Below are 14,653 nucleotides of genomic sequence, written 5' to 3'. Positions count from 1 at the left end.
TCAGAGAGAAATTTCTTATAACCAGGTTAATGCATTCAGTACTTAATTCTATCACACATTTCACTCCACGTAGCATTTCGTTGCTTCAAACTTGGATCTACATTCCCCTTCGGTAACGCTCATTTATTTTCCCTGACGTCCTCTAGTATCTTCTTTGACAATTGAACACCATTTGTCCAACATTGTAACTATCCAAGCTTTGCTTTAGCACTCTTTTCAGACCCAGTTTTCATTAACAGATCCAATTAACCTTAAGTCAGTTCAGGAAATCTTTTATTGAGCTGCAGCAATTATTAAATAAGTATCAGCGAGTTTTCTTCGAAAGACCCACTACTATTTTCTTCAAAATCAAAATATTCAGGTCCATTCAACTGAGATAATGAACTAGCACCTTTTATCAGTATTCACATGAACATTATTTAGATTTTGATCTATCCCGATAATAGTCAGTTCAATTATCTTAATCCTTATCAAACCATTATGTTTTTAAATTCTGCACTATATCCATCATTTTCTAACTTGTTTGATCCAATGTAAGTAAATTAACTAATTGCATCAATTTCTTTTAATTCTACTCTGATTTCTACAATGCTACGATATCTGCACATTGATATTTTCTTTATGGTTTGTAGTTGCTATTTCTTTCGCTATTGTCAACATTTATAGAAACCCAACTTAAATCATACTTTGAGGGTATTCACATGTCTTAAATGGTCAAATAGTTCTATGTCACGAATAAGCATTACAAACATTTCTTTTGATCACTTTTGTCTTTTTAAGCAGACAATCAGAGATTTCATTTTTCTTCCTTGTCTGGATTCTGTTTGATTTTTAGCAAATCCTTAACTGGTTTTCTTCCTCATCACATTCAATATTATTTTACTTGCGTGATTAGTCAGGAAACTTGTGCAATAATTATTGCACAGATTGCAGCGGTTCAAAAAGGCAGCTCACCACCACCTTCTCAAGGTCAATTAGAAATGGGCAACAAATCCTGGCCTAGCCAGAAACACCCACATCCCATGAAAGGATAAAAAAATTGAGATAACTTTCTTCAATAAGATTATATACACTTTGATTTAGTCCAATCACTCAGTCTTTTTTCTGTTTTCTAGATCTTAATTCTTATATGGCCTACAAGATTAAATCATCTCAATGTGGCTATCCCATCATGGAAGTCATCTCTACTGGAAAAGTGGATATCCAGCTTCAGGTTTCTTCAGCCTGCCGACTCTGTGAAAGAATACACAATTGGCCTTTGATTCTGGACTTGTGTGAAACAATAGTTCCCATTTTGCCAGTGATCTTTGTCCTGCACCTCTTTGAGTTCTCTACCCAACCTTTATTGTATGAATAAAAAGGGGGCCACTCTGCGACACTCCTCCTGCGTTTGAGCGTTTGCAAATAAATTAACCCCTTAAGTTCATTCTTTCTTGAGTTTGCTGTGGGGTTACTAATAGGGCATTGGATCACAGCAAAACTGAGGGGTTGGGAAAATATGCCACCTCGTATAAAGGGGGAAATTAAAAATCAAAAATACCTTTCTGTTTACAGACAGGTAGTGAGAAAAGAAATCAGGGCTGCTTAAATTAAACCCCCTCCTGTCTGTATTGGTAGAATAAAATCTTCATCCACTTGATCATCTTTGCCCAGCTCTGATTTTAGGATTTATTGGGTGACTTTGTTAACGTTGATAAAAATTGTTCTTTACTCATAAATTTGTTCTGTTACACCATGTTGTTCCATGCTTGGAGCACAGACTTAACTGCCCCTCAATCCTTTTGACCTTGTAAGGTGCACATTTTCTGCCGAACCCTTACAAAGCCAGCAATGCAGACGTGATGGGGCCAGGGTTGGAGATTCTCTATGCTGCTATTTCCCATTTCAATAGCCTTTCAGAAACCTAGCAGTTCCGTGCTGTACAGTACACTGATTTATACCTGCTTTTTCCAAAGATCAAGGTCTGGGGGTTAGGCCCTGGAGGAGGACATTTCTTTGTATAAAACTCTTACACAGGGACTCAGAGGATGAATCGGGTGAATGTTTCAGAGATGAGGCCTTAACACCTTGCTCCAAACCATATACCAAGGGCCTGATTTCCATGGTCTCAATAGGAACCAAATGGAGACAATACCAGAAAAATAATGGCTGCTGAGTGTTGTGCCAGGAAGTCTCGCCTCAATTTCTGCCCTTGGCCACTATTATGAGATGGGGATGGAGCAGGCCCTGGGACTCACCGCTCCTATTAAGGAGGCAACTGACAGCATTGCGTGCTCATCGAGAACCTGTCTGTGGTAAAGTTTTTTAAATTTTCATGGAAGCTGCTGGACTTTAGCAGCTGTTGGGTTTTCCATCAGCTGCATGGAGGTGTGAACCATGGATAGGAGGCATCAAGAGTTTAAAAAGTCAGTAAAATTGGTTTTTCCTCCATTGCAGTTCATCAGTAAATGCTGTAACATGATTTGTATTTATGTTCATTAAGGTGAGTTATGACAGGGCTGTGACTGGGGGATGCAACTACCCAGAAAAAAATGGGTAGAATCTTCTGTTCTGGATATTAAGTCCATTGGTGGGTGGGAAAGTCGGCATGATTCCCGCTGGGTGGCATGATGGCTGAACACGCTTGACCTGCCATTGTTCAGCATATCAATTATGCATCAGTGAGGAGCTCAGCAAATCTCGTGGTGGGGCAGGCAGCAAGTCACCCACCCCATATGGGTTTGAAGGTCCTGCCACCATATTTAAACAGCACCAGGACAACCAGGGTAATCATTCACTCAATGCAGGGCAGGAGCTCTGCACTACACCTCCAGAGTCCTTGTGGCTGCAGGTCCTACTGGAGAAGCTGGAAGATGTCCAGGACATACAAAGCAGCCTCTGACATTGCCTTTCATTCATCTATAGATAAGAGCATTGCCAGCGATAGACCCATGTTCACGCCAAGGCTAAACGTTACAGTGTATTTTCTTCGTCAGCATCTTGACTTTCTTGAGGCCCCTCCATCTCTTGTTGCTCAGGCCTTCGCTCCTCATGGTCCTGTGCCAATCAGCGGCAGGCCCTCCTTCTCCTCATCTGGATGAGAGCCATTCCCAAGGCAGGGTTGCCTGCAGCCTGCATCATTGATGCCTCAGTGGATGTTTGAATGAAATGAAATGATATATTTAGTGAACATGTCCTATACAGGTTTCCCTCCAACTCAAAGTCAGCAGGCCAGTGCTAAGCCCTTCACTTAGCCTCCATCTAGATAGGGCATTCCCAACCCCTTCCAGGTAAAGGACCAGAGATGGGTGTTCCTCCTGTTCATACATGAATGCATATGGAGACATTGCTCTTTGACCAGGGTGATGAGATCCATTGGCAAGAAGCCTCACGCTGAAAATTTTCCGCTTGTCTCCAGTACCCTCGAAAATCTATGGAGAGACCATTGCCTTGGCAGCATAGAAAGACTAACTGCATGATCCCTTGTCAGCCGTGACCACTCACCTGGGAGGATGGAGTCGTGAGTCGGCTGCCATCCATCAGTTGTGACCCTTGGAGACATCCACCTCCCTCCCTCTCTTCATCCCTGCCTCTGACTGCAGCCAATGGCACAGAACAAATGGCAGCTCCACACCTTGCTGGGATCTTGATGTTATGGGACACATGAGTTGGGAATAAACCTGCTGTAATGTGGCTTCACCATAGAGAAGATAACACAAGTAAGCATCTTTGACATCCAGTTGTCTCTTAATTATTAGGGTGTTCCTTTAATCAGCCACTTATGCTGACCTTGCAGTCCACCCACCCGAAAAGACACTCCACGCACTTTGAGGGATCACACTGACTGACTAACTGCATGGTCAAGTTCAATTTGGAAAAATGGTAAGTGCCACCTTTCAAATTAGATCCACCAACTTCTACCCCCCTGTGTCACCCACCAACCTCCCCCCATCACTTTTGATCAACCCAGTGTCACTATTCCTCTCCCCTTCTTCACCTTTGAATCTCGCCCCACCCCCACTACCCTCACCACCCCCACCCCCCGGCTGCTATCCTAGACACTACCACAACCAATCTCCCATCAGAGCTGACACCCTTTATTGTCCCCATGCCCACTCTGACCCTGCCCCCTCCCGCTACCAAGCCACGTGCCTCGTACTCCCTCTGTGACCCACATCCATCTACTAAGATCTTCATCTACCAGACTCTCATCTTGGACCTGCCACTCTACCACATCCCACTCCCCCTTTGATTGCTCCATTCTATCGCCACTACCCTGAGTTCTTCCCGAGGACCCCACAGTCGACACACTGGCCCCACCCACTAAGACACTTCCCTTCCCACCCTACCTTCCCTGGACACTCTTTCCCCTCCTTCCCAGCCCACCTTCCCCAGATACTCTTCCCACCACCTCACTTCATCGGGCACTCTCCCCAGCCTTCTTCCATAAGAATGCCTCCCCTGTCCAGCCTTTATTCCACCCTTCCACCCCACCCCACCCCACCCCACTGCTTCCAGCCTTCACCTCCCTCCCTTGGCCAGCCTTGATTCAACTTTGCTAATGGCATTCGAGTGAAGTTAAGTGAGACGCTCAAGCAGGAGGATACAACATCAAAGGACCTCAAAGCCACAGAAGCAGTGAAGGTCTTCAGGTGACACCACTTAAAAGCAGTCATAAAACTGAATGTTCTAAATAGAGTGCAGCTGAGCTGAGTGAAGACTTGGAGTTTGGTGTGAGGTAGAGTTCAGTGAAGGGTGGGAGGGGCAGGTGTTTGTTTCCTTTTTCTATTTTTCTCACCCCATAGGAATTGGTTCTTGCTCTACTACATGGAAATGAGCTAGTTGAATGGTGAGTATCTGGTAAGTGGGTAAGATCTATTCTATCTCTAATGTTTAAAATACCACATAAATTGGTAGTAAAGTTAATAAAATATATAAGAAAGCAACATAAGTGATTAATATAATTAAGTAATTATTTAAAACACATTAGTGATGGTAGGACATGTGACGTGTGGGAGCTACTGCATAACATTGTGCTCCAGGACAAACATGTCTGCAGTAGGTGTTTGCTGCTTGAGAAACTTCGGCTCAGAGTCATTGAGTTGGAGGCTGAGCTACAGATTCTGTGACACATTGGAGGAGGAGGAGGAGGAGGAGGAGGAGGAGAAGGCGGCGGGCGGGGTGGGTGGGGGGGGGGGGTTTAGAGTTACCTGGATGTTTTATACCAGGAGACAGTCACACCACTTAAGATAGGGTCTTCTGATTTAGCCAGGGTCTTCTGATTTAGCCAGTGGTTACAGACAGGAGGGTGAGGCTGTGAGTAAAGCAGGTGAAGGGTCCCAAAGGGCAGGCGTTCAGAAGTATGAGCCTCTGCAAGTGTCCAGTATGAAAATTTGGTTCAATACTTCATTCTTCTGACCTTTTGAGGCAAGTGCGTACATCTGGGCATAGATTTCCTTGCCTGCATGCTGGTGAGTCGATCCGTCTGTATTTTCTGGTAAGGTCAACAGTGGAGGTCACCTTAAGAGCTTGATTCCAGTACAATTGTTGGGATTGCAGCATAAGAAATTTCAAGACCACCAAAATTTAACTTGTCTATTAGGATCTTCATTACTTTAATAAGGTCAGTTTTATGCTCCTCTTCCATTCTGTTCGCATTGTTTGTAGCATGTCCTTGTAGGTCAGATGCCTTATAGGAGCTATTTGTGCAGTTGCCCTTCACATCTTTTTCAGATTCATGTTACTTATACCTCTTCTCCCTACCTCTTGATGGAAGTGCCGCTTTCCTCAGCCCTTTCATTGTTTACATATTCCAGGTGCCAAGTTTGCTCAACTTATTGAGAACATTGAAGCCACAGTGATTTGACAGCAATGAAATCCAGCTTTCTATCTTTGTCTAGACAGAGTTTGCTTTTGTCTCGCTATTACAATGAACTACTTCTGTACATCAGAACAGTCCCATCCCCAGTAACATGATAGCCAACTGGCCTGACCTTGTCAGCAAGTTTCACTGGTCAGGCTGATGGCTGTTGATGTCCACTGGGGAGGACTTTTTGCCTCCATTTTGTGCCTTGTGCCCATCGGAATTCCCCATTCCTGGTTTTCCCACTAGTCCATTTCCCCTCCACCCTGCCCCGTCTACCATACTCCTCTGCCCCGCTCACTGAAACCTGCCAGCCTCGCCCCAGCAAGAGCCCAGACTTACCTTAAACACCAGCCTCCACCACTGAAATGCCTCCTTTGGGACTGACTGCAGTCCTACCAATGGCTACCATTTGTTGGCCGGCAACTCACGGTGATGGGACTTCCTCCCCAGATGGGTACAGGTGACCCATCTCAAGCTAATTAATGGTCTGATAGCTGTTAATTAGCAGGGTAATCAGGCCAAGCGAATGAAGGCTTGGTGTGTTCTTCTACATCTGAAGTGCTAAAATACTTAAGAGCCTTACAACCCACTTCCAGGTGCTCTTCACAGTGAAGCCATTGACATCTCTAAAGTGAACTTCATGGGCTACATAAGAGATGCCACCATTCAGTGACTTCAGTATGCAAGAACCTTTTTAGTGAAGAATCGAAACATGTCCAGGCTTATAGCAACATTGAAGTACAAACTGATGCAAAGTATTTATCAGTGTAGTAACATGAGAGTAGACCAGTTCATGCCAGTAAAGCAGGATGAAGACAAAAGCTAAATACAGCAGATTCTGGAAATCTGAAATAAAAAAGAAACTGCTGGAAGTACTCAGCAAGTCAGACAGCCTCTGTGGAGAGAAGATTTCAGTTTTGTGACCTTTTATTGTTTTAGGCTATCAGGTTTGCTTTGTTCAGTGAATGCGAGCTGCGCTCTTGATATGAACACATTAGTTGTTGCTTGAAACAATATAGGTAGAGAGACCGATTTAACTGAACAAACACTGGTGGTTTATTGGAACTAAGAACAGGACACTAACACAACATGTGCTTCTTCAATCACCTCCAGCTCTAGACTTCCTTTAACCAAGAAGCCTGCGCTGTGTAGCAATTGGTCAATACAGTCACATGGTCAACTAATTACATTCTCTTAAAGGTACATAGTTTTACCACATCCCTCCCCCTTTACTTGGAAGTACAATTGACAAGCATCACTACATCCCAACTATTTACATGAATAACTATTTTACAAGTCAAGTCTCTCAGGAGGCTTCCTCGGATGTGTTGAGCATCGTAGCTCAACAGCCTGGGCTGGTTTTTCCAAGGCCCCCGTTCTCAGGGCTCAGAGGTCAGCCTCTTTGGTGGAAGTGGGCAAGTTTGTGTCTTCCACCCTCTCAAGTCCATCAAGCTCCATCAATACTTCCAAATCGTGTGACATTTCTTATACATGCAGCACAGACTCAAATGTGAGTGACGACTGCATTCCTTATTGTGGGACTGTCTCTCTTCTTTGGAGATTATCCATGCATTGTCTAATTATTCATCTGTTTATCGACACATTATAGGAGAGAGATCCTGTCGCTGCACTCACTTCACCTAATAGCCAATTTGGCCCATCTCCAAAGTTCTTCGCGAGAATTGTGTCTTCCACCATGAAATTTCTTTCATAATTATGGCCATCATGTCTGGTCTTCTGTGCCTCTTGGCTTCTCCCCACCCTCCCCCCTAAATTTGGCCTGATAAGAGTTAGATGGGTGCAAAGATGTCTCTTCATTAGTAATTTAGTGGGGCAATACTGTTGGTCGTGTGAGACATCATCCAGTATGCGAACAGGAATCGTGACAATCTGGTGCTAATGGAATCCCTGATCAGCTTTTTCATCCCAGACTTAAAAGTTTAGACTGCCTGCACAGCCAAACCTTTAGAGGTGGGGTGGTAAGACAAGGTTCTGATGAGTTATTCAATTGAGGGCTGTAAACCTGTGGAACTCCCTGCTGGTAAATGCAGTCCTGTTGTCTGACACAAGCACCTCTGGTAACCTGTGCACTGCAAAACTCTGTCGCAAACGGTCTATGGTGGCAGCAGACATGGGTGACTGGACTTTGTAGACATCTATCCACTCAGAGTGGGTGTCTATTAGTAAAAAGAACATTGTGCCCAAGAAGGGCCCCACGTAGTCAACGTGGAGGCTCACACAGAGCCGCCCCAGCCATTCCCAGGGATGCAAAGGAGTTAAGGGGGGGGTGTAGTTTTTGTACCTGCTGGCACTGAAGACAACTTTTGACTAGGGTCCCACTCAGTTTTTAGATGCTAACTTCCTGTAGAATGCTGTCTGTCACCAATTCTGCATTCAACTCTTCTCACAAAACAAATGTCCAGTTGCGTGTGTATTCAGTGCAGTCTTGTAGTCTTCAGTGTCGCAAGACGTTTCTCTATTGCTAACGCAGTCTGCAATAGTAATATGGCTAAACATGTCAGTAGCTTGGTTTTAGGAACCTACAAGATCCTCGGCCTCAAGGTTGTACTGAAGCTGATGATCTGACCATTCATAGATACAAGGATGTTAATAATCAGATTCTGGAATGGCTAACAACGTAGTCAGTGCTTGGTGATCAGTGCAGAGAGTGAACATTTTAACCATAGGGATACAGTTGCCAATGTTCACAAACGTAGATTCAGACTAGTACTTCCCACTGCCTAGTAGAGTATTTGTGTTCAGTTTCCGACAATGGGTGTAATGTGTAAGTGATTGATCATTCTCTTCCTTCAATGTACTGATAGTACAGCGCCTATCACATTTCCTGATGTATCTGTGACATTTGTTTCCTCACATGTGTTGAAATGCACAAAGACTGGGGGCAATGCTATCTTCACCTTTAACGTGTCAAATGCTGTTTGCTTTGCGAATGTCCCTTCCCATTTTGCATCTTTGCACAGTAGCTTTCAAAGGCTCCCCGATCTCTGCATAATTATGAATGAATTTGTGATAAAGGTTGGTAGTAAAAAGGACTGCCAACTCTTTCATGTTAGACGAGGTCAAAAGTGCATGAATGGCTTTGATGTTGTAACATATAGGCTTAACTCCAGCTGCTGTCACTATACCATAAAAAGTCAATCTTGGATGCCACAAATGTACATTTGTCATGGTTGAGCATCAAACTCCATTGTGCAAGTTGAGTGAGCACCACCGGTAACCTCCGATCATGTTCTGCTTTGTCCCTTCCATGGACAACAACATCACCAAGTAGGTTGAGCGTCCCCTCAATGTCTGACATAACTATAGATACAATCCTCTGGAACGCACTAGGTGTTGAACTTAGTCCATGGGGCATTCTACAAAACTTAAACACACCTTTGTGAGTAAGAAAAGCTGTAAGATACCGGCTCTGCTTTGTTAGTGGTATCTGAATATAGCTCCATCGCATGTCGTGTTTTGTGAAGGTGTGGAATCATCAAATGATGACGGTCCTTGGATCTTAGGGAGTGGATACATGTCTGGAATGATTGCTTTGTTGACTGCCTTAAGGTCAATGCAAAATCTAAGTTTTCCCTTTTTTACATAATGAAATGACTAGGTTCAATGAAAATGAGTCGCTTATTGATACCATCTGCTTCAAGTTGGCAATCATCTCTCAATTTTGTGAAACTGGTGGAATTGATGTGTCGATGCAAGAAACATGACAGCACCTTTTAATCTCCCTGAACCCGATAAATTAGGAAGATACTGGGGTGTAAAGTCAGTGTCATTGATCATGTTAATGGGTACTCCAGTGGAGTCTTCAAGCTTGAATCCAAGCTTATTGAACAGATTTAACCCCTTTTTCATAGAATGTGAACTTGTCTAGGTTGGTATTTTTGTTGCTCTTTGAAACTGTGATCATTCCCAAAGCTGGAATAATCTAGTAAGCTTGAAGAGTAGCTGTCTCAGGAGTGAGAAAAAGTTGTGAAAAAAATGAATGTAGGGTTTATCACTCAATATAGATACTTTCGCACCAACATCAATGAGGAGTTAAAGTGAGATGCCTGCAATCTCTACTGAGCAATCCTTAAAATGACCTGCTGCGTTATTGTCCACGATGCTATACACATGCCTTATTTCACTCTCAGGAATAGATTCCTCCATGTGTCGAACTGATGAAGTCTTCTTCGAGCTGTACACCTTTGTGAAGTGATTCATTTTTGAGGGCGAGTTACACTTTTTCCGTCAAGCTGGACATGGTGTTGTGAATTGATGGGGACCTCCACGATTTGAGCACGTATTTGAGAGGATCACACCATGATGGGGCAAGTATTGGTGACCTTGCTAAAATCTCTTTGTCCATAACCCACGCACTTTAACTAGTTGGGCAGGCTACATCTGCGATCCTGAGTCAGAGGGTGCATTTCTGTATAAGTGCTTCAAATCAACCCTGGCAGATTTGATTTGGACTAAAGTCATGGTTTCTTCCAAGGTTAAATCACCATCCTCCATGAATAGGTGTTCCCTAATTTGAAACTGAAGTTTTTTCTATCAGTTGGTCACAAATTACTTCATCGGTTATTGTGCCAAATTTAGCTGCGGAAGCCAACTGACACAGCACTGCCATATGCTGTTTTATTAGTCTACCATTTTCCTGGCACCTCCTTTGGCTCAGAGTCCTCTAATGCAAGTGCCTCAGTAAGGAGAAAGTGCAAGTTACTCCCCTTATTAGGGTTGAAACAACATAAATAAGACTTGCTCCACACTGCCAAAGCCTCCCTCTTCTGTGTTGTGCTGCTTAAACCTGATAACCTTTGGTTGTCAATGACAATGGCTGTGCTGGTTATGTCCTAGTGCTTAATCCAGGAGGCAGGCTCCCACATATTTTCAGAGCCATTATTTTTAAATATTTGATTGATCGTTTGAAATAGCAAACACAGGACATCTTTTTACCATGCCAGTACAATACAAGATATTACAACAGTGACCAACACTCCAAAAATATTTAATTTTTACACCATGCTATAAATGTAATTCACTAACAGATTTGTAAAGAAAGCAAATGTCATGACTTTCCCTTTGGCCCTGTGTGACTAACTGTCATTCAATCTCTCTTGTCGTCCACCCTATCACAAACCATCCTTTTGTCCTTATGTCGCCCACCCCTTGCTCAAAACCTATTAAATCTCTAACTTTTCCCAGTTCTGATGAAAGGTCATTGACCTGAAATGTTAACTCTGTTTCTCTCTCCACAGATGTTGCCTGACTTGTTGAGTATTTTCAGCATTTTCCGTTTTAATTTCAGATTTCCCTAATCCACGGTGTTTGATCATTGCAGGGTGGAGGGTGCCGTGTGTTATCTACTTGCCTCTTTAGCCACAGACTGAGATGTGGCAAAAGTTCACATAGGAGGTGAAGCTGAAAGTTCTCCCCCACGAGGTAATTTATCAGAGTTGATTACTTGTTACAGAATTTTCCCAGTTTTCAGAATAAGTTTTATGATGTTGGTGGTGAGCGACAGTGGGTCTGCATGAGTGATTTGCTCCACCAGATTATCTCCTAGGCTGAGAAGCTAAAAATGACCCCATTCCAGCAAAAAGTTGAAATGAGGTTAGATTTATATTTACTGCGTGCACAAACACAAAATAGCAGAAATTATCATCTGGTTATATCTACTCCTACAATACACCTTCGAACCAAACCATTTTTATACCTAATAGCAATGCCTTGCAATATAATTTTCCAATCACAACTGGTCTGCATTATAATAGTCCATTCCATGTTTTTTTTGAAGCTGCTGAGTTCAGACAATGACACAATCCAGTGGATACAATGGCCCAGGTCTTCTGGTCTCTGGATAGTTGGAGACCAGAGGTGCTCCGGAAGATGCGGTACTGAACCCCTCAGAAGTTACAACGCAGAGACTCCTTGGGAAATGTCCAGAAAGTTTCAACAACCATTGGACAATTCACCTGCTCCCCAGGACCCTCTGGAAAAAGTCTGTGGCTAGAATTTTCCAGCCCTCTGCGGTGGGGCTGGAGAGCCATTGAAATCTCTGTTCGTGTCGGCAGGACCGGAAGATCCTGCCGGTGTGAGGGGCTGGAAAATTCCGGCATGTGAGTTAGAGTTGGAGGCTTCAGATGGTTCCGATTTACTTACCTGGGTAGTTACCCAAAAAATGTTAGAACAGAAAAAAAAGTCTAACTCCTGGGTAACACATTTTCGAAGTTAATAACCAGAAGAGTGAAGTCAAAAACACGTTCGTGCATCGTTGTTGGGAGCATGGTGGGGAACTATAAATAATTGTTGCTGCTGTTGAAAAATCATTTGTATAAAAAAAATGAATAGTCAAACTGAGGTGTTCATGCAGTGGTATAAAGGTTGCCGTTGCTTGACCAGAGCAGCTTGAGTAACTGGGGAGTGAGTGTTTGGGCACTTGTGCGGAGCATGAGGCTGCTGGCATTCTGCTTTTCTGTCTGTTCCGTCCTCCAGGCAACAACAAGCCCAGTGATGGTCACCATTAGTTTCTATTTTTAAGAATTGCCCTCCGTTCATGATATCAGTGTCAGGTCACTCCCAACACCACTAATTGGGTGCTGAGCCCATCTACAGGCCAATTCGGACCTTTGCCTTTAAAATATCATGTCAGCAAACATGCATAGGGTCAAAACCTTGAAACGACCCAGCCACCGCTTCTCAGTCCTTAGATCCTATGCATGGACTTCCAGCTTTAAAGGAACAGTCCATTTAGTATGGAGGAGAGGACCTATAAGGAGCTGTTTCTGCGAATCCGGAAAAAATATATAATCACAGTTATTAGGAACATGCCCACACATTGCACCTTTTCAACTAAACAGAAGCTTAGGGGATAGTCATTCCTTGGTTCATTCCTCAGGGTGATGCCTTGACCAATCAGAGTCAACCTGCCTGGTTTGAATTTGAACAAAGCTGGGCAGCTAACTGTTCCAAGCTGCATTCTCTATGGCAATGCCTCTGCCAGAGTCCACTTGCCAACCAATCAGCACTCTCCTCTCATGCAGTATAAATTGTTATTCCCTCATAATAGTTGGTAACCCTTGCAAACTATCCTGATGAGTGCAAAACAAAAACTTTTGATGGCATGTTTCTTTTCTCAGCAATACACTGCCAAACTACTATATTCACAGTAATTATTGATCCAATTGGTCTCCAAATAAATTAATTTCCATTGGATGTTGCTAGAGTTCCATGACTCTGGTAGTTTGTTTTTACATTATCTAGTAGGATAACCAACAACTAGAGTAAGATATATATTTTAAAAATAGGAACATAGATGGTGCTGCCTTTTGAGCTCCTTGGTGCAGAGACTATAATTATTACTGTTTACATCTAATAAGTTTAAGTTCACCTAAAGCATTAGTTACAAATCAACAGTGTTCTAATTTATCAAAGCTCAGTTTAACTCATGACTTAACTGCAATATATTAGCACAAGAATATTCAGGGCCTACCACACAGTAATGAAGTCATATATAGGTTCCGTCTGTAAGACAGTAAAGTTGATGTAGATTCCATTGCCTGGAGGTACTTTAACAATCCAAAGGCAGTCCTGAAAGTTAGGGTACTCATCAGGGTACCCAGGAGAGTAGATAGTGCCATTTAGTGCAGTAATATTACCTCCACAGAGAGCTAGGGAAATAACAAAAATCAATCCGTTAGAAAATGTAATCTATTTATTCACATTCCTGCCTGTTTGTATTTCATTCAATACATGTGCAAACAGCAAAAAATATTGACAGCTGCAAAAATAGTGGAAGATTGAATCTATTAAAATGACATTTTTGCTTTTATTCTGTTCTCTCCCAGCAATGTTTCTCAAGTACATTTTAAAGAAGCCATTTGCCATTACATAAAAACGCCAAGGGTTGTAATTACGTTGAGCACTATTTGAACGTGCTGGTTAAGGCAGCAGTTTGAAATTCCTATATTCACTATTTGAATGGGGATTTATTTCCATTACAATCATGTAGATTATGGGGACATACAAAAACGTAAGAAATAGGAGCAGGATTAGGCCACTTGGCCATTTAAACCTGCTTCACCAATCAACAAGATCATGGCTGATCTACCTCAACTCCACCTCCCTGCATTATCCCATATCCCTTAATTCCCTTAGTACCCAAAATTCTATCAACCTGTGGCTTGAATATACTCAACGATTGGGCATCCACAGTTCTCTGGGGTAGAAAATTCCAAAGATTCACAATCCTTCAAATGAAGAAATTACCCCTGATCTCAAACATAAATGGTCAAACCTTTATTATTATACTGTGACCCCATGTTCTAAGTTTCCCAGTCAGGGGAAGCATTTTCTCAGCACCTACCCTGTCAAGCCCCTTAAGAATTATGTGAAGAGAATTTTCTCCCTGTCGGTGGGGGTTGGGCAGGGGCGGGGGTGCAGCCGATTGCTACCTGCAATCGGCTGCGCGCTGCCATTTTACACGGGTGGGCTAATTAAGGTCCGCCCAGTGTGACATGCACCCAGAAGTGCTGAGCACTCCCTGTACGGGCGGGGGAGTAGGCTGAGTCGGGGCCTGCGCTCCTTTGCACATGCATGTGAAAGAGCTCAGAATCTCCCGAAGGCACAGAGCTGCCTCAGGGAGGTTAGTTTGATTTTGAAAAATTTAAATAAAGAAAAATTTAAGACATGTCCCCTCATGTGACAGTGTCACATGAGATGGGACATGTCAGTGAATTTTATTAAAAATTTTGATTAAAGTTTAAAAACCTTCATGAAACCTCATCCCGCCCATGGATGAGGTTTCAT

At 43.1% G+C, this 14,653-nt stretch overlaps 1 protein-coding gene across 1 annotated transcript in view; it reads right to left on the bottom strand.

Moving 5' to 3' along the window:
• The window catches only part of csmd3b (CUB and Sushi multiple domains 3b), a 2,092,226-nt gene that overhangs the window by 198,534 nt on the left and 1,879,039 nt on the right, over positions 1-14,653 (bottom strand). Inside the window, exon 43 of the mRNA XM_041189252.1 lies at positions 13,338-13,515. Coding sequence (XP_041045186.1) covers positions 13,338-13,515 — 178 coding nt within the window. The remainder of the gene's footprint in view (positions 1-13,337; positions 13,516-14,653) is intronic.

This window comes from Carcharodon carcharias, chromosome 6 (assembly GCF_017639515.1).
Source record: "Carcharodon carcharias isolate sCarCar2 chromosome 6, sCarCar2.pri, whole genome shotgun sequence".
NCBI lineage: Eukaryota > Metazoa > Chordata > Chondrichthyes > Lamniformes > Lamnidae > Carcharodon > Carcharodon carcharias.
This window is presented reverse-complemented; position numbering and strand designations above follow the sequence as displayed.